General features: G+C 44.6%; 1 protein-coding gene across 1 annotated transcript in view; it reads right to left on the reverse strand.

The window, feature by feature from the left end:
• Positions 1–18,911, reverse strand: part of CFAP43 (cilia and flagella associated protein 43) — a 155,604-nt gene that overhangs the window by 35,849 nt on the left and 100,844 nt on the right. Inside the window, exons 27-31 of the mRNA XM_040344464.1 lie at positions 17,768–17,893; positions 16,566–16,685; positions 5,541–5,648; positions 901–987; positions 729–817 (exon numbers count right to left, since the gene is read on the reverse strand). Of these exons, the coding sequence (XP_040200398.1) occupies positions 729–817; positions 901–987; positions 5,541–5,648; positions 16,566–16,685; positions 17,768–17,893 (530 nt within the window). The remainder of the gene's footprint in view (positions 1–728; positions 818–900; positions 988–5,540; positions 5,649–16,565; positions 16,686–17,767; positions 17,894–18,911) is intronic.

Here is an 18,911-nt window from a genome sequence, read left to right on the forward strand (position 1 = left end):
AAATAAATCTAAAATAAGTAGTGTGGTAACCCATAACAATCTTTCAAAAACTTTGTTCTGGCTATGGTAAGCTCATGACAAAAACTAGGCTAAAATGTTTAAAATGAGATACAGTTGAGATATGTTGGTTATAATAAATCATTACTTACCATTAATCTGCACTCTTATTAACAAACACTCTCTGCTGTTAAACATTAAAGTAGAACTCTAGGTAAAACTTTTTTTTTTTTTCATTTTGTATAGGACAAGAGTAGGTTATAACCCCTGTCAGATTTTTTTTTTCACCATCTGTGTTCAATTGCAGAGATTTCCCTTCACTTCCTGTTCCATAGCCAAACATGAAGTGAGAAGAAATCCCTGCAAATTAAAGGAATTCCTTGGGGACCCCCAGGTCACCAGAACGATTACTTTTCTGGGCACAACCCAAAATTTTGAGGTTTTTTTTTTTACTTTCAATGATAATGGTAAACAGGACAAATATAGAGGGTCAAAAAACGGGAGCACAGACAGCAACGAAAACTAATATGTGTTTAAATCCCTCTCCACTCTATCCAAAACTAGTTATACTTGAATCTGTATCACACCATGCTTTTGGTAGGGTTGCTTCTATTGTCTCACCTAGAAATAGTTCCTTATTATAAATCATTAATCACCACTCCCTAGAGGACTACCTTTTGGTCACTAGTGATATATACAGTTTCCCAGTCATAAGTCTACCTAAAATGTACCTTGGCCTTCGTTTGTAGAGTCTGTAAAGCTGGTCCACATGATGGGCTGATACATCTGGAAATTCTTTCTTAAATCCTCGATCCAACAACTAAAACCAAAACAGGCTAAAATGATATTGACTGGGAAAGAACACGTATCATTCCTTTTAAAGGACAGACATATAGGCTTTACCTTATCTTCTGCCACTAGGTCATCATAGGTCTCTCTGAAAGATTCTACCTGAACTTTAAACGTCTTAACTAGTTCGGCTGTTTGATTCTAGAACAAAAAGACATTAGAAATAAAATGTTGTAATTGATCTGGATAGGTGAAAATGACAAATCACACATATTGTAGAGTGAAAGTACCTTTTTTATATTTACAAAGGGTTTACAAATGATGAACTTTTAGGCATGCCATACACTAAGCAAAATTCTTTCCTGAAAGCATGGGAGCTCCATTCCCCCATCAACACAGACAGTGTTGATGGGGGAATCCTTCCCATAGAGCCATTATTTTCTACCGGCAGGGGAGCCGTCCCCGTCGTGAGAAGACAGTGATTATTGCTAGTGGCTATACCAGATACTAGCGATAATCATGTGTAAAATTCCGGCAGGCTGGTATTGCTCAAGCTGATTAATTGATCAACTTGGTACATTCAGCCTGCCCATACATGGTTTAAATCTCAGCTGGTTTCTCATGAACTGGCCTAGATTTGAACCATCTATGGCCGGCATTAGCTTCTTCATACAGGATTCCACCTGGTCATTTGATGCTGTATCTACAGATGTATAACTAAAATCTGAACATCTTTAATGCTCAGAGAACTTGCACTTTACTCTTGATGCCTATAGGCATAGTTGAATACCTCATAGTAGAGCAGTACATTGTCTATATTTACGATAGCAGAGTAAGACTCTCTGAAGAGGTCTAACACACCCCTCACTGAGTCACAGCCAGAACTCTCCAATTGGCAGGAAGCATAAGCTTTCCTGATTGCGTAGCTATAGGCTTGACTCTGCAAGAGTGTCACAGACCTTTTCAGAGAGATCACCCACAGACAGCAGGCAGCAAATGAAAAATAAATCTAACACACCCCTAAAGCTGATAATAGACTTACATGATTTTTTTTTAAACTTGTAGTACATATAAAATATGTACTGTATATATGATAATTGAGGAAGCAATATTTTAAATAGAAACGTCATAATTAATATCACTAAACTACAAACTTGTTTGTGTTGCAATATTATGTTTGTCACATCATTTCCTCATTGAACCATACTGTGATGAACTCCAAGTGACACCATAAATTGGTGTGTACAGTCTTGTTGCTTCTAGTGGCTGTTTGAGGGTGTTGTTGGACCAGTGGCGGAACTAGAACCTTCAGGGCCCCGGTTCAAGAAACCATAATGGACCCCCCTGACCCCAAGACAGGGCTCTTTCCTCCAAGCCCAGTGGCGGAATGGCAGGGCCCAGTTGCAAGTGCGACCTTATTTTTTTACAATATAATGTTTTATTATTTTTTACAATGTTTACAATTTAGGTGCCCTGTTGGGGGGTTTTGGTGAGATATCAGGGGTCTAAACAGACCTCTGATGTTTCACCTTTGGGACAGAGAAAGGAGATTAAGAATATAGCCCTCCATGTCCTTCTCTGTAGTCTCACGTGCACAGAATGAATGGACAGGAATAGCTCTGCACAGGGCTTCCCGTACATTCACAAACCAAAGCATAGTGAATTATTCCTCTATATGCAGCCACCCCATAGCTGATAGAGAAAAGGTTCCTCTATAGGAAGCCTCTCTCCTGCTTCTCCTATCCAGCTGTACAGGGGGGTCGCACAGGCCCCCTGCAGCACTGGGTCAGGTAGCAATTGTGACCCCTGTGGGTACACCCTTGTGCTGAACCAATTTTTTTAAATTTAAGGCACAGTCTAGATGCACCAAATGTGCCTTATGTGCCCTGTCGTAAGATGCCCGGTACATTAACTATTACAAAGGAAGATTGTAATCCAAAGCCCATATTTGTGCCTTGACTTTTTTCTTGAATTTTATTTATTAAGCAAACAGGTGGCTCCAATCTGAGGCACATATTTATATCCAAAATGTGGAGCTCTACAGTAAGCCATCATATAGGAGACACATTTTCATTAGTAGTTTTTGTTTTAAAAAGGAATCCTATAGAGGAGGGGCACACTTCCCCCCTCCTCTACCAACAAAGATGGTACTGTCTTAACCAATGGAAAACACAGTCTCACAAGAAAAAGGCATGATTAAGGGCAGTGCTGGACTTACTTTTTAGAAAGCCCAGATAGGGAAAAGTCTCTTACCAGACAGGAATGATCTTGACCTCTCAAATTTGAGATTTTTCCTGTTCGGTAAGAGACTTTTCTGTGTGTGCACACTGCAGCACAATTTGTTTATATTCATTACCGAACACTATTTGGCACTTGGAATGCTTCATATGGACTTTCATATTTATTCATGGACTTTACTTTAAATAATTTTTGCTATAAAAAAAGTATATTCAGCACTTATTATTAATGTATTGATATATGAGATACAATTTTTTTTGATTAGGTACTCTGTTGAGCACACCTTTTTTACACTTTAAATGTTGAGACACTAGTTCCCCATCAAGCCTGCTTCCCTTGTGATTGAGAAAAAGGCAGCGGGTGGATCCATAGCCAATAGACAGTCTGCTATTGGCAATAGAATCCGTTTACTGATTGATGTCAGTTACCAGGACAGAGCGGACCTGATGGTTAACCAGTTGGTAACCGCCCTATAGCCAAAATACGGCTACAGAGCGGTTCCTGTACTCTAGGAGGGCGTCAATGTACGTCCTCCCAGAGACTGCGTTGTGCGCGCCCGAGCGGGCGCGCACACGCGATCGCCGGTGCTCGCCGGGTCTACGGGACCCGCAGCAACAGCACTCGCGGTAAGGAGCCAATGGAAGCGGCTCCTTACCACGTGATCGCGCCGTCCAATGACGGCGCGATCACTTGTAAACAAACCGGCGCCGGTTCCTCCCTCTCCTCTCTGTACCGTTCGGTACAGTGTGAGAGGAGAGGGAGGGGGGGGGATCGGGCGGCAGCAGCAGCCGCCGCACTGTGGGCTGGATCTGTGACAATTGCAGTCACAGATCCAGCCATCCCTGCGCAATACTCTGCAGTAAAAAAAAAATAATGATGAGTGCAATACCCCACCCCATACTCTGCAATACCCCACCCCATACTCTGCAATACCCACCCTGGGGGGGTGGGTATTGCAGAGTATGGGGTGGGGTATTGCAGAGTATGGGGTGGGGTATTGCAGAGTATGGGGTGGGGTATTGCAGAGTATTGCACTCATCATTTTTTTTATTTTACTCTGCAATACCCACCCACCCATACTCTGCAATACCCACCCACCCATACTCTGCAATACCCACCCCCCCATACTCTACAATACCCCCCCCACCATACTCTGCAATACCCCCCCCCATACTCTGCAATACCCCCCCCATACTCTGCAATACCCCCCCCATACTCTGCAATACCCCCCCCATACTCTGCAATACCCCCCCCATACTCTGCAATACCCCCCCATACTCTGCAATACCCCCCCCCATACTCTGCAATACCCCCCCCCATAATCTGCAATACCCCCCCATACTCTGCAATACCCCCCCAATACTCCGCAATACCCTCAATACTCCAATACCTTGCAATACGTCGCCTATGGGGATTTTTAAGTAGCAACGTTTGGCGCAATTTCACGAGCGTGTGCAATTTTGAAGGGTGACATGTTGGGTATCTATTTACTCGGCGTAACTTCATCTTTCATATTATGCAAAAACATTGGGCTAACTTTACTGTTTTTTTTTTTTTTTAAGCACAAAACTGTTTTTTTTTTTAAAAACACGCGTTCAAAAAATTGCTGCGAAAATACCGTGCAAGATAAAAAGTTGCAACAACCGCCATTGTATTCTCTAGGGTCTTTGAAAAAAAAGCATATATAATGTTTTGGGTTTCTATGTAATTTTTTTAGCAAATAAATGATGATTTTTACATGTAGGAGAGAAATGTCAGAATTGGCCTGGGTGCTCCAGAACGCCTGATGGTGCTCCCTGCATGTTGGGCCTCTCTATGTGGCCACGCTGTGTAAAAGTCGCAAACATGTGGTATCGCTATACTCGGGAGGAATAGCAGAATGTGTTTTGGGGTGTAATTTGTAGTATGCATATGCTGTGTGTGAGAAATAACCTGCTAATATGACAGAAACTAGATTTTTTTTTTTTTTTTTACAGAATTTTCAGTCTTTTTTCTTTTATAGCGCAAAAAATAAAAACCGCAGAGGTGATCAAATACCACCAAAAGAAAGCTCTATTTGTGGGAAAAAAAGGACAAAAATTTCAGATGGGTACAATGTTGTATGACTGAGTAATTGTCATTCAAATTGTGAGAGCACCGAAAGCTGAAAATTGGTCTGGTGATTAAGGGGGTTTTCGTGCCCAGTGGTCAAGTGGTTAACTAGTGTCTCAGTGTCCCCATCATGCTTCGCTCTCTGTCAGCATCATCATGAAACCAGCAGCATCCTTAACAAACAGTGACAAATGGAGAGAGGAGGAGGTAGTGGCTGGAAACATGCTGCCTGGTACACAGCATACAGAGACAGGCCCTTTGCCCATCTCTGTATGCTAACGTGAGTACCGCACCTGTCAGTAATGCTATTGAAATATGGCAGTCATGTTTTTATTTGGTGCAAGCATACCACCAGAAAAGTTTTGTGAGGGCTTTATTAAAAAACCCCAATAGTTTTTCTTAAAGTAAAAGGAAACCATTCTCACCTTATGTTTTCGTTTTCTGGCCATGATTTTGTTTAATTGTTCCACTCTGGTATTTATCTCTTCTTCAATCAAAATGGAGAATAGAAGATTGCTGATTTTCAGTTCTTCCTGTTCAGCACAAAGATTAGATCAATAAACAAAGTATGGAATAACAGGGGAGTTAAAGGGGTTGTAAAGGTTAGTTTTTTATTCTCCAAATAGGTTCCTTTAAGCTTTTGAACATCTCCCCGCAGGGATGTAGTCCCAAGGGAGGGGGCGAGCATGCTGACTAACCCCCAGCCAGAACGGCTCGGATGATGGGGGCAAGCTTACTGAGGAGGAACAGGAAGTGAGAAATTCAGACAAAGAAAAAAAACATTTAGAAGGGAAATCGAAGGAAAAGGTTAGTGAACCAACAATGCACTAGCTTAAATGAAACTATTTAGAAAATACAAAATGAACCTTTACAACCCCTTTAATAACAAAAGTTTATCAAAATTTCAACGCAGTTTTTAAAGGACCAAGCCCCAAAAACAAAAATGTCATGTATAGGGATGTCATTGCTGAAGGCCCCAAGAGTTAACACAGTGTAGGATCCAGTGCACCATTATTGTATTGTTAAAAAGTGTATTTTTTCTGCATGCAAGTAGTATATTTTTATTGACTAATTTGCTAAAAAAAAATCTTAAATTACACTTTAAGATAAATGTTATTATATGTTTTATCTTATATTTACCCACTGAAGGTGCAGCACAAGTTTCTTTGTTTTATCTATAATCAAAAGCAAAAAGCAAAAACTTCTCATCTATATCTACTGGAGCATGTGATGGGTAACTCTATTGCACCTATTGGGGTGGTTTTACTAAAGGCAACTATGCTGTTACACATTGAGCTCTGCTGATTTCCAACATCCAATCATGTGGAATCGAAAATAGAGGTTTTATTTTGTTTTTAAAATTCCACATGATTGGGAATTGCACAGTGAATTTTCACCACATGTGCTAAGCTTGCAAAGTGAACAGCCTATTTGTTTATGGTAAACTAACCCTACATTTTTCTTATCATTAGCATAGCTGCTTACACTAGCATACCTAAAATCCTGAAGCTGCACAGCAAAAGATACAGCACATCTTTTACATTTAAGTTTTGCCTTCTAAAGGCAGCAACAAGGGTCTGTTCCAGGCCTCTGTGTTGTTAGCGATGACAATGGTATGTTTATGTACTCAAGGTACTTTGAAGGTATTCTATGTGATTTTCATAAGGGCTTTTGTAATGCCCTTTTTTAGCCTGGTAGTATATTGGGCATCTGCTGCAGGAGGGGCAGGAGCGCATTAGCAGTGGTGAGTTCATTGCTGCTAATGCGCTCCAAAGAAGCTACTGACAGGACTTTTTCTGATGCCCTGCCAGCGCACCGCTCCAGTGTGAAACCCCTTGGGCTTTCACACTGGAGACAATAGAGCAGCAGTTTAATGGCAGATTGCAGGAGCTATTTTTAGCGCTATAGCGCCTGCAAAACGCCCTCAGTGTGAAAGGGGTCTAAGTGCCATTTCTGTCTGCTGCTTCGTTCCTCTGCTATCAGCATTAATCACTTCTGACAAGTTTTCCTGACACAAAAGAAAAAAAGGTGACAGGGGAGGGATCTCCAGCAGATTGACAGTCTCTGCTCTGTTCCTGTGTGCTGTGTGAAGGAAGATGTGTCTCTTTCCTCCAATAAGCTGTCAGAGTTCTCCTCTCTGAGCTCTGCAGAGTGTAATTTCAGCTCTCTGCCCCCTTTTGTTTGATAGCTCAGACAAGCTTTATATATTCAGCACTGTGAACAGCTGTAGAGAAGAGAAGACAGCAGATAAACAGATACAGTTTTCATAGGAGGATTTGTTTTATTTTTGTGTTTCATATGAGGTCAGTCACTTCACTGGGTATGTGTAAGGCCTCGTACACACGAGGGGACATGTCCGATGAAAACGGTCCGCGGACCGTTTTCATTGGACATGTCCGCTCGGAGATTTTGGTCTGATGGTTGTACACACCATCAAACCGAAATCCCCGCGGACAGGATACGCGGTGACGTGGCCGCGCCGTCGCCGCGGCGACGTGCGCGACCCTGGAAGGTCAATGCTTCCACGCATGCGTCGAATCACTTCGACGCATGCGAGGGCTTTCGGCCGAGCGGACATGTCCGGTAAGTCGTACAGACGACCGAACATGTCCGACGGACAGGCTTCCAGCGGACATGTTTCTTAGCATGCTAAGAAACATTTGTCCGCTGGAAACCTGTCCGATCCGCCGGAAATTTGTCCGGTCGGCCGTACACACGACCGAACATGTCCGCGGGAACTGGTCCGGCGGACCAGTTTCAGCAGACATGTTCGGTCGTGTGTACGAGGCCTAAGGGTTTACAACCACTTTAAACAGAATTATTATAGTTGTGTTTTTCAGAGTAGATGAATGGCCTTTTATATATATTTAGCAAATTTGCTTATTGCTCAAGTTGAGCTGCTAAGATAACGAAGAGGAAGTCTTAACACAGGAATTGTGTTTCTTGTCAGCAGCACATGCCTGCCAGTATGTGTAAACCTTGCCTCTTGTGTGCACAGCCTCCAGATGTCACCATTTCTCTGCAAATGCTTCAGTCATAATAGTTTACCATAATGTGCGTTAATGATTCATTGGAGTGCTAGCCCTTGCAGCTTGTATACAAACTATGGCAGGAACAATGGATGAGGATTTTTATTGTAGACTGCAGTTCTTCACAGGAAAATGTCAACAAGGAACATAATCTTCCAGGATGAAACATTTTGCGTTGTATCCTGAAGCGTAGTAAGTGGGGCTTTGATCAGATTTTCCTGAGCAACCTATAAATCCCAGACTGCACATGGTTCATTTTTTCTAAGCCTGTTCAATGTATCAGGTTCAATTAGCAGCCTACTGAACCTATAGCATGTTACACTTTTTATCCTTTTTCAAATCCTTTTTTTTATAGAAAAAGCAAGATTGAAGTAAATTAAAGACCAAATAAATCCACTAAGGCTTGAACGTTTTTCGAGAAGGACCTAGAGTAAGTTCTGAACATGCAAGATCTTTGAGAATTTCTTGTCTTTGGATTTAGCTGAACTCCAGTCATATTTATTTTTTTTGCTTGTTAAAATGCATAGACGATATCTGGAAGACCGTTGAGGATGCTTTAAATAATTTTAGTTGTCCACATTACATACAGTAAGAGCTGTGATCCTCCATGTTCTACATGAGTTGGTTTCCCTCTACACACTGACCACACAGGGTCACTCATTTGGCACCCATAGTACTACATGTATTTTTTTTAACCACTTCAATACCAGGCACTTATACACCTTCCTGCCCAAGCCAATTTTCAGCTTTCAGCGGTCACAATTTGAATGAAATTGCGCGGTCATGCTACACTGTACCCAAACAATTTTTTTATCATTGTGTTCCCACAAATAGAGCTTTCTTTTGGTGGTATTAGATCACCTCTGCAATTTTTATTTTTTGCACAATAAATAAAAAAATATAAATAATAAGTGCGGCGCTTACAAGTGTATCAAAATACAATATCAGTGATAACATGCGGTATATGACATAAATGGCAAGTAATGATGACTTAATAATAAAGTCCATGTGTGAAGACCAGATATCACTAATGGTGTGATACCGGAAGAATAAACACTGAATGTGAAAATAGTCCATAAACAAACAAATATGTGACTCTCCAATCGCTGGCATGGACTGACGAATGACTAGTTGTCTGCAGGAATCATAAAGGCATCTAACATAAAAGGTAGGGTACTCTTACCATGTGTAGTGGACTCCAGCTGCTTTCACTTGTTTGATCTGGACCATAATGTTGCCAGTCAGTGCCCATTTGTGGGCACTGATTGGCATCTATTGTGCATATTTTTTCATATGTGAATGGCCATAGGGTACATACCTGGCCATCCACATGTTGGAGGCTTCCCTGATGGTCCTGGCGGCTTCCATGGTGGTCCAGTGTGGGCATCCGTGGGGGGGCTGCGCTGATAAACAATCAACGCAGGCCCCCCCTGTCAGGAGAGCCGTCAATCGTCTCTCTGCTACTCGCGTCTGTCAGACGCGAGTGAGGAAAAGCCGATCAACGGCTCTTCCTGTTTACATCGTGATCAGCCGTGATTGGACATGGCCGATTACGTGGTAAAGCGCCTCCATCGGAGGCTCTTTATCGAGATCGGTGTAGCGGTGTGTCAGACTGACACACCGCACCACCGATCGCTGGGATGCGCACCCCCAGGGCCTACTGCAGCTGTTATCCTGCTGGACGTCATATAACGTCCAGTCAGGATAACTGAACCACCGTCCGGCCGTCATTTTGCTATACGCTGGGCGTGAAGTGGTCAATGAATACAGGGTGTTCTCTGACTGGATAAGTTGGAGATCATGATGTTACTGCTCCTCAATTCCACTTTGTCCAATCACAGAACTCCTTGCGTGTACAAAAGCTGTTGTAGAGCGAGTATATCTAAGTTCTGCAGTGAACATGTCCACCCTGATGACCAAACCACAGGAAATTATATAAAGTTGAACTGTTTCACCTGCCAAAGGATTTGTATTTCTGTTTATCTAGCCATGAAACTTACACAGCTCTGCCACAGGGCATAGCCCTGTCTGGTAGGGCAGGACACCTGATTTTCCTCTGCTGAAGAAAAGGAAAAACTCCCACTGTCAGAATACAATAGCCAGTGGGAGGGATTCCCCCATAAACACAGACTGTGTTGATCAGGGCCGGTACAAGGGGTGTGCAGAAGGGGGGGGGAGCCCTGGGCAGAGCAATTTATTGTAGGAAGGGGGGCGCAGTGCTGGCAGTGTGCTGTTAAGCTTTCTGAGTAACAAGTGACTGTGACTACCGGCAGCCACCCCTACAACACTGCAGAGCTGCACCCTGCTTGCACAAATGTGCCGAGAGCGCTCCTGCACCGCGGTACAGGAAAAGGACCCGGTCTTCACTTCCCTGTCAGGCGTCAGGGTCTCCGAGTCTCGGCGAGGCATGATGTGATGTCACCAAGAGGCCGGCCAGGAGGAAAGAGGACAATAGAGAGCTGCTGGGCAAGAGGAGGAACCAACCAGGCAGTCAATAACAAAGTAAGCAAATGGGCATCTATGAATGAATGAATCGGCTAAATCTGGTGGTGGTGGGGGGGATAGATGAGTATTCTATCGTAGTGTTGTATTGTTTTAAGTGTTTTCTGGTTTTGAAAAGACACTGCCTCTTTCTTTATACCTGGGGGGGGGGGGGGGGGCGTGCAGTTTGCCATCTTTGCCCTGGGCACCAGATGTCCTTGTCCCGGCACTGGTGTTGATGAGTAGAATCAAGCAACAGCCTTCTGTTGCTATCAGTCAAACCCTGGAAAAAAAGAAGCAGGGGCATGGGCAAGCTGTGCTGTGGGTGTCTATGGACGCACACCCACAGGTACCCCCTCAGCATATGGCTTGCTGAGTGGTCTCTCGGGTAGAGAAGGAGCAGAGAGTGCAAGTGGGGGACTCCAGAAGAGGAGGTTAGGGACTGTTCTGTGCAATACAATTTTATTTTAATTGAAAACAAAAAATCCTTTACAACCACTTTAAGCTCTCCTACAATTGTATATATATGTGGAGCTGTCCTTTTGTTGAGGGTTGATGTAAAGTTGATTCTGTTGGAACATCAAGACCCACCCTCCTAATGCTGTGATTAATTCAAGTCCAATTTTGCCAGCCAAGGATGGAAATGGTAGAAATATACCATACTTACTTAAAATTGTCTTTGAGTCCCAGAGTTCATTTATTTATTTCCCTCCTCCCTCTCTCCCCTTCCCCTTCTCCGGGGCCCCGTCCTCAGCGGCATCCATCCACCGCCCCTCCGGGGTCCACCCGCCCCTCACCCGCCTTCCGAGCACCCCCCTCCAGCTGAGCTCAGTGGGACCAGGATCAGCGTTCCCCGTCCAGCCCCCTCCCCCCCTCCTCGGCCGCCAGCTGTCATCCTCCGCTGAGCACCCTCAGCGGCACACTCTAGTCCCTCCGTGGACAGCTTCTCCCCCCTCCTCTGCTCTCCGCCCCTCCGCAGCCGCCGCCTTCTGCCTGTGGCCCCCCTGACGTCCTCGGGCGCAGAGCTCCAGGAAAGACCGCGGCTGTGGCCCACCCCCAGCCATCTGTATTAGATCTTTTTTTTTTTTTCTCTTTTTTTTAAAGTGTATTTTTGTGCGTGTACTCGAGAGAGGAGCCGGACTGCAGGAGTTGGGAGTAGGCAGGCCTCCCCCAGAGGCAATCTGCCATCTTTCTCCATGCCCCGGGTGGCAATGGCGGGTGCGTGAGGGGGTCCTCCCACACAGCCCACCCTACCTGCTCCGCTTTGAAGCCCAACGGGGCAGAGGGACTCCCTATAAGGGAGTGAGAGGATCTAGCCCGCTCAACCAGCCCCGTTAGTCCTTCGCCTCTCTTTTTAGAGACCGCGTGGTCAAAGTGCGTGCATGTTAACCCAATTTTGAGTGCGTGTAAGTGTGGTGGTTTTTGTGGGAGGGGGGTGGGCGTACTAAGCGCAAGCTTACCTCGCATAGCACACCCACCGGGAGCAGGGCTGAGACCACCAAACTCAAATCACATGTAGCCGAGACCGGCCGTATTAGATATTGGTCTCCTTCCTCCACAGCATCGCCTCCAGCCAGACAGGGTTCTCCCTGACCCAGGAACACCCGGAGGCTGGTACTGACGCCCTCGAAGCCGCATCTCGGCTGAAGAGTGTAGGAGAGGCCCCGGCTCGGGCCTAGCTTCGGCTCCGGTGGCCATCTTGGTACTCCCAGACGTTTGGCCAAGAACTCCTCACCACCCTCAGGCACTGACCTACAGTCACGGGGGCCACGTACTACAGACAGCTGGAAGAGTAGCACTGGGCTACAACCCGGTAAGTAAGGGCCATTCTTTGGCCCCCTCTCCATTTTTTTCCCCCCCACTTTTCTTCCCTAGCTCACCCATTACAGCTCAGCCTACATCGGCAAGGTAAGTCTAATCCGGGGCCCATTTAGCCACTTGATCCAGGGTTCTCCGATCGCCTCTGGGGTCAGGAAGGAATTTTTTCCCTTGCTGTAGCAATTGGCTGCTAGGCTAGGGTTTTTTGCCTTCTTCTGGATCAACTGAGGGGGGCGGTTTAGGCCGGGTCACCACCTTTTTTTTTGCAGCAATTTCACCTGATCCGCATCACCGGCACTGAGCGATTTCAACTGAACCTTCGGGGAACATCACCCCCCCCCATGATCACCATCTTCATCATCGCTGGATCAACCGGATCACTGTATCAGCATATGACCAACAAGTCATCTCCCACCATGCTCATCTTCAAGTACGTAGCGGACACCCTGCGCAACTTAAGGAAGGCGGCCGCACCGCTACCAACCTCCATTCAAAAAACACTACTGAAAGAACAACTACTAAGAATCTACCGCCAGCCAAACCCAAAAAACGATAAGCCACCGCAGCGAGTACAAAACTTAGAATGCGCCCTGATCAACACAAGATCTGCAGTCAAGCACAGACAGGAAATCCACGACTTCATCATCCAACACAACACAGATTGCCTCTTTATCACAGAAAGTTGGCTTACACCCGGCTGTAATCCCATCCTAGCAGAATTGGTGCCCGAGAACTATCGCATCCTAACCGAGCATAGAACAGGTCAAAGAGGAGGAGGCCTTGCAGTGATCTACAAATCCCACCTCGCTCTCACCAAACCTACCCTACAGAACGCACTGCCCTTTATGGAAACACTCACCCTGCAACTTCAAGCTACACCCGAGGAAACCGTCCACATACTACTATGCTACAGACCACCTGGACCAAAGACGCATCTCCTCACACCCTTCACCGAATTCTTCTCTACATACACCCTGAAAACCAAAAACCTGCTGTTACTTGGGGATTTCAACCTCTGGGCTAACTCAACTTAGGATCCCATCGCTACCGCCTGCATCGACCAACTCGAAGAAAGCGGTCTGCAGCAACTGATAAAGACTTCTACGCACACGTCAGGTCACACTCTGGACCTCATCTTCAAGCAAAACGTGAATATCAACAAATTGGACAACAGACCTTTACCATGGACCGACCACCACGCCATCAAATTTATATTAACCATCGATACCGTCCTTCAAAAACCTAAACCCCCTACAACTATACATTGGACAAGATCACAGAAGAAATTACACTCTGAGCTCTTCAAAACCACACTAGCGACAAAAATAGAAGTACCAAATCTGAACCACTCAACGGAACAAACACTCAACGCTTTAAACAAAGCGTTACTACAAACAGCAGACACAGTCGCTCCGAAACGCAGAGCTCTCAGCCGGAAAAATAACTCAGGCTGGTTCAACGACACCCTCACCTTACTGAAACAGGATCGCAGAAGAGCTGAAGGAGCCTGGAGGAGGAACCCATCAAAAGAAAACCTCACAAAGTAAAAAATCCTCACCAAAAATTACCACAAAGCGATCTTTAAAGCCAAAAAAGACCATTTCGCAAACACCATCTCCAAAGCCCTCAACCGTCCACGGGAACTTTTTAAACTAGTCGCTAAGGCCATGAACCCCTCCTGCTTGGAGCCCCCTGCAAGTGAGACACAGGAATTCTGTAATGAACTATCTGACTTTTTTATCGACAAAATCGAAAAGATTCGGGCATCAGTTCAACAGAAAAAAAACACCAACCCCACCCAGATACAGCAAGAAGAAGCAATCAACACAAAGAATGTACGATCGACGAACTTCGAGCTGGTCCCAATTACCATCGACACCACAAAAAACATCATCAGAAGCCTCCGAGACAACACATCACCCAATTACATCATTCCTACAAAACTTTTAAAAGAATGCACAGACATCTTGGCACCCATCATAACGCACATCATAAACCAATCATTCAAGGAAGGGATTGTTCCGAACAACCTCAAGCAAGGCATAATAAAACCCCTCTTAAAGAAACCCAACCTCGAACCGAAAGACCCAAATCAGCGCAGACCGATAACAAGCCTCAACACGATCTCCAAGTTCATGGAGAAAGCAGTAGTACAACAGCTTCAACCCCACCTGGACGAGCACAAACTCCTAGATCCTCTACAATCAGGTTTTCGCCCAGGCCACGGCACAGAAACGGCTCTTCTTAAGATATGGGATGACGCCCTCGAAGCAGCTGATGACGGAGAATCCTGTCTCCTAGTGCTGCTGGACCTCAGTGCAGCCTTCGACACGGTAGACCACAACATACTGATCGCACGACTCAAAGAAGTAGCAGGAGTCTCTGACGCGGCCCTAGCGTGGTTCGCATCTTTCCTTGAAAATCGCTCTCAGACCGTGAAACTTGGAGGGTTTACATCAGAATCACGGACCACTACATACGGAGTCCCACAAGGATCGCCCCTTTCACCTGTACTCTTCAACATCTACATCCGCCCGCTCCTCAAAATCATCAGCAAACAGGACCTGCGCTACCACTCCTATGCGAACGACACGCAGCTTTACCTTTGAATCACCAACAAAAAAGACCAATTTCATGAACTTGGAAAGTGCCTTACGCTGATTGACAATTGGATGACAGAAAACTCCCTCAAACTTAACGGATCCAAAACAGAACTACTCACCCTTCACGCAAATAGGAAATACATTTCTAGGACCACCGGGACACCACCCACCATCCTCGGACAAACCATCGCACCAAGCAATAAAGCCAAAAGCCTCGGAGTCACCTTTGACTCTGACATGACGTTGGATGCACAAATAGGATCAGTTGTCAGCGGTTCTCATCATCTGCTCCGAATGCTACGTAGACTCATCCCCTTCATCCCAGAAAAGGACACGGCAGTAGTTGTGGGAACGATCATCAACTCACGACTCGACTACGCAAATTCCCTCTATTTAGGACTACCAAAATACCAGATTTCACGTCTACAAGTCGTCCAGAACACGGCAGCCAGACTGGTAACAGGTAAAAAGCCGTGGGAATCAGTCTCCCCAGCCTTGAGATCCCTCCACTGGCTGCCCGTACAGGACCGGGTGACATTCAAGACACTCTGCCTCACCCACAAATGTATACTGGGGAACGCTCCCCAATACTTAAGCGAGAAAATAAAACCCTACGTCACCAAGCGCGTTCTCCGGTCAACCGACCAAAACCTTCTCCAAATTCCTAAATCCCGCTACAAATCGAAGGGATAACGTAGATATTCGGTCCAAGGACCACGGCTCTGGAATGCTCTACCCTCTACAATCCGCTTGGAAGAAAACCATCAGACCTTTAGGAAAAAACTAAAGACCCACCTCTTCTGAAGGACCGGAATGACTCTGGACGGGAAGCGCCTTGAGGCGATTTAGTTCGCATTTGTTGCGCTATACAAGTTACTCACTCACTCACTCACTCATTATATTATTTGCTCATTTATCCCTCTTTATTTACATAAAAGTGCTTCACTTCCTTTCCACTGTTTCCATTATGAATGTACTAATGTGGGCAGCTATGCTAATGATGTACCAACTTATGTGGTGCAATGTGATACTTTCTACAGGAGATTTGAACCCTTCAAGTGCCGATAAAGACTGAAGTAATCTCTTTCTCAACCACTTTAAGTGTCAGGCCCCGTACACACGACCAGTTTCCTCGGCAGAATTCAGCTTCCGACCGAGTTTCTGGCTGAATTCTGCCGAGAAACCCGGCCGTGTGTACAATTTCGCCGAGGAAGCCGACGAGGAGCTCGGCGAGGAAATAGAGAACATGTTCTCTATTTCCTCGTTGTTCTATGGGAGCTCTCGGCCCGCCGAGCTCCTCGGCGGCTTCAGGGCTGAACTGGCCGAGGAACTCGATGTGTTTGGCACGTCGAGTTCCTCGGCCGTGTGTACGGGGCCTCAGCCTTGCACAGTGTAAGTTTGTTACATATTACTTGCACCACAAGTACAAAAGTTCACATTGACAACATTTAGTGAATAAGATTAGTTTCAAATTCTCTTTTTATCAAATATATTACATGCTAACAGCATTCAAATATACCTGGTAAATGGCCATTTCAGATTTCACCTTCTTTTCAAATAGTCTCATCAAAACATCATCAAAAGTCTGGGTAGTCTCCATTATTGAAGCTTGATTTTTTTTCATTTCCGCCTCTAGAATCTAAAAGTAAAAATATAAATGATAAGAAATAAAATGGAACAAACTTGAGATGCATACAGTATTCAGATCAAGAATATCTGCCATTCAAACTCTGATCATAATGATGCAATGATGCTTATCATATTAAGACAGTAGAAAACTATTACAAGTGGAGGAGGCACAAACACACAGCAAAGTAATATCCAATCCAACAGTGGCACCCTTGTCCACAGTAAATTATTGTCTACTTTGACATTTCAAGTGAAATGTAATACAACTGCTAGCATTGCTTTGCATGAATTATTGTGAAGGGGTTTTCTAGTTTACCTGCAGGTGTGTCTAATCAATCGTTTGATAGTAAGAGAAGAGAAGGCGGCACAAGTACAGCATCATCACTTCTACCCCCAAAACTTTTTCAATGGTAGTTCACGGAATTGAGTCTCTTCTTACACCCTAACACTAAATCAATATGCTGGGCATGAGTTTACAACCTCTGAGGCCCCGTACACACGACCGAGTTTCTCGGCAGAATTCAGCCAGAAACTCGATCGGAGCTGAATTCTGCCGAGAAACCCGGTCGTGTGTACAATTTCGGCCGAGGAAGCCGACAAGTTCCTCGTCGAGCCAAATAGAGAACATGTTCTCTATTTCCTCGTTGTTCAATGAGGAAAGTTGGCTCACCGAGATCCTCGGCGGCTTCACACAGAACTCGACGAGCAAAACGATGAGTTTTGCCCGTCGAGTTCCTCGGACGTGTGTACGGGGCCTCATAATTATAGGATGAAGAAGATGGTCATTTTAGAACTTTTATGTGATCGAAAAACTATGGCTAAAATGTAACTGTTTTCTGAAATTATATTTGGCTGACTGTTACAATACAGACAGGAACCATCCTTTGCTATTAAATACCCAATTTAATATTTAGAATGCGGGTCTGCTAGCAACCAGCAGGATGCTACCTCCATTTTCTAACCAGAACTCAGTAATTAAAAGCCAGAGCTGTAGGGTGTTGAGTACAGCATGCATACAACATGAAGAATGAAAGTTTTTTTCTTCTTCGCATTGACCAGATAGGATTTAGATTCCCAGTTTGTGATTCTTACCTTCCTGTACTTGTCCTTCTCCTCATTCAGCTCCTTACATTTTTTATCATACTCTGTGAACTGCTTTTTCTCATCTTCAGTCCATTCTGCCTCAGTCTTAGACAGGAATCCCGGATTTGGCACTTCCTGCAGAGCACAGAAAATCAACACATGTTATTTTCATTTACAACCTTTACTAGGTTGTATGAATGTAAATTTCTTAGATAATGGGTCGGTCAACTATTGATGGATGCTGGAAAGAGAAACCACCTTTTATCTTTCAGGGAATATATTGATGTAAGATCTCTGCACTTATATTCCTGGGTCTGCACACCTGTTGTGGCCATTATGAGGGGGTCCTACCCTCCATGTGGGATAACTGAGTTATGTTATAGAGATCCTGGAACAAACAAAAGTGGGTAGGAAGACTTGAAAGCCTGAGGGTCACAGAACAAATTGAGGAATCATGGCAGGGGGATCTTGTCAGGGGTATCAGGAGCAAATAGGCAGTCAGGGCCTAACCCAGGCTGCCATGCTCTATAAATAAACAAAAAAAAAAACATTTAGTCCAGTATAAGCCAAGATTGACGAATACCAGGCAGTGCAATTTCTGACCGTTTTTGTGCCAAAAAATGTATATGCAATCACTACGATTAATATCTAGGGTAGTAGTGTTTATTTAACCACTTCAGCCCTGGAGGTTTTGGCTGCCAAATGACCGGGCCACTTTTTGCGATTCGGCACTGCATCGCTTTAACTGACAATTGTGCGGTCGTGCAACGTGGCTCCCAAACAAAATTTACATTTTTTTCCCCACAAATAGAGCTTTCTTTTGGTGGTATAAGATAACCTCTGCGGTTTTGATTTTTTGCACTATAAACAAAAAAAGAGCGTCAATTTTGAAAAAAAAAAACCACACTATTTTTTACTTTTTGCTATAATAAATTTCACCAGAATATATATATATATATATATATATATATATATATATATATATATATATATATATATATAAATCCTCAGTTTAGGCCGATATATATTCTTCTACATATTTTTGGTAAAATGGCGGTGGAAGGGGTTAAGTGTGTCCTAGGGAGTGATTCTAACTGTGTGGGGGTGGGGCTTACTGTGACACAACACTGATCGCTGCTCCCAATGACAGGGA

Source organism: Rana temporaria, chromosome 3 (genome assembly GCF_905171775.1).
Source record: "Rana temporaria chromosome 3, aRanTem1.1, whole genome shotgun sequence".
NCBI lineage: Eukaryota > Metazoa > Chordata > Amphibia > Anura > Ranidae > Rana > Rana temporaria.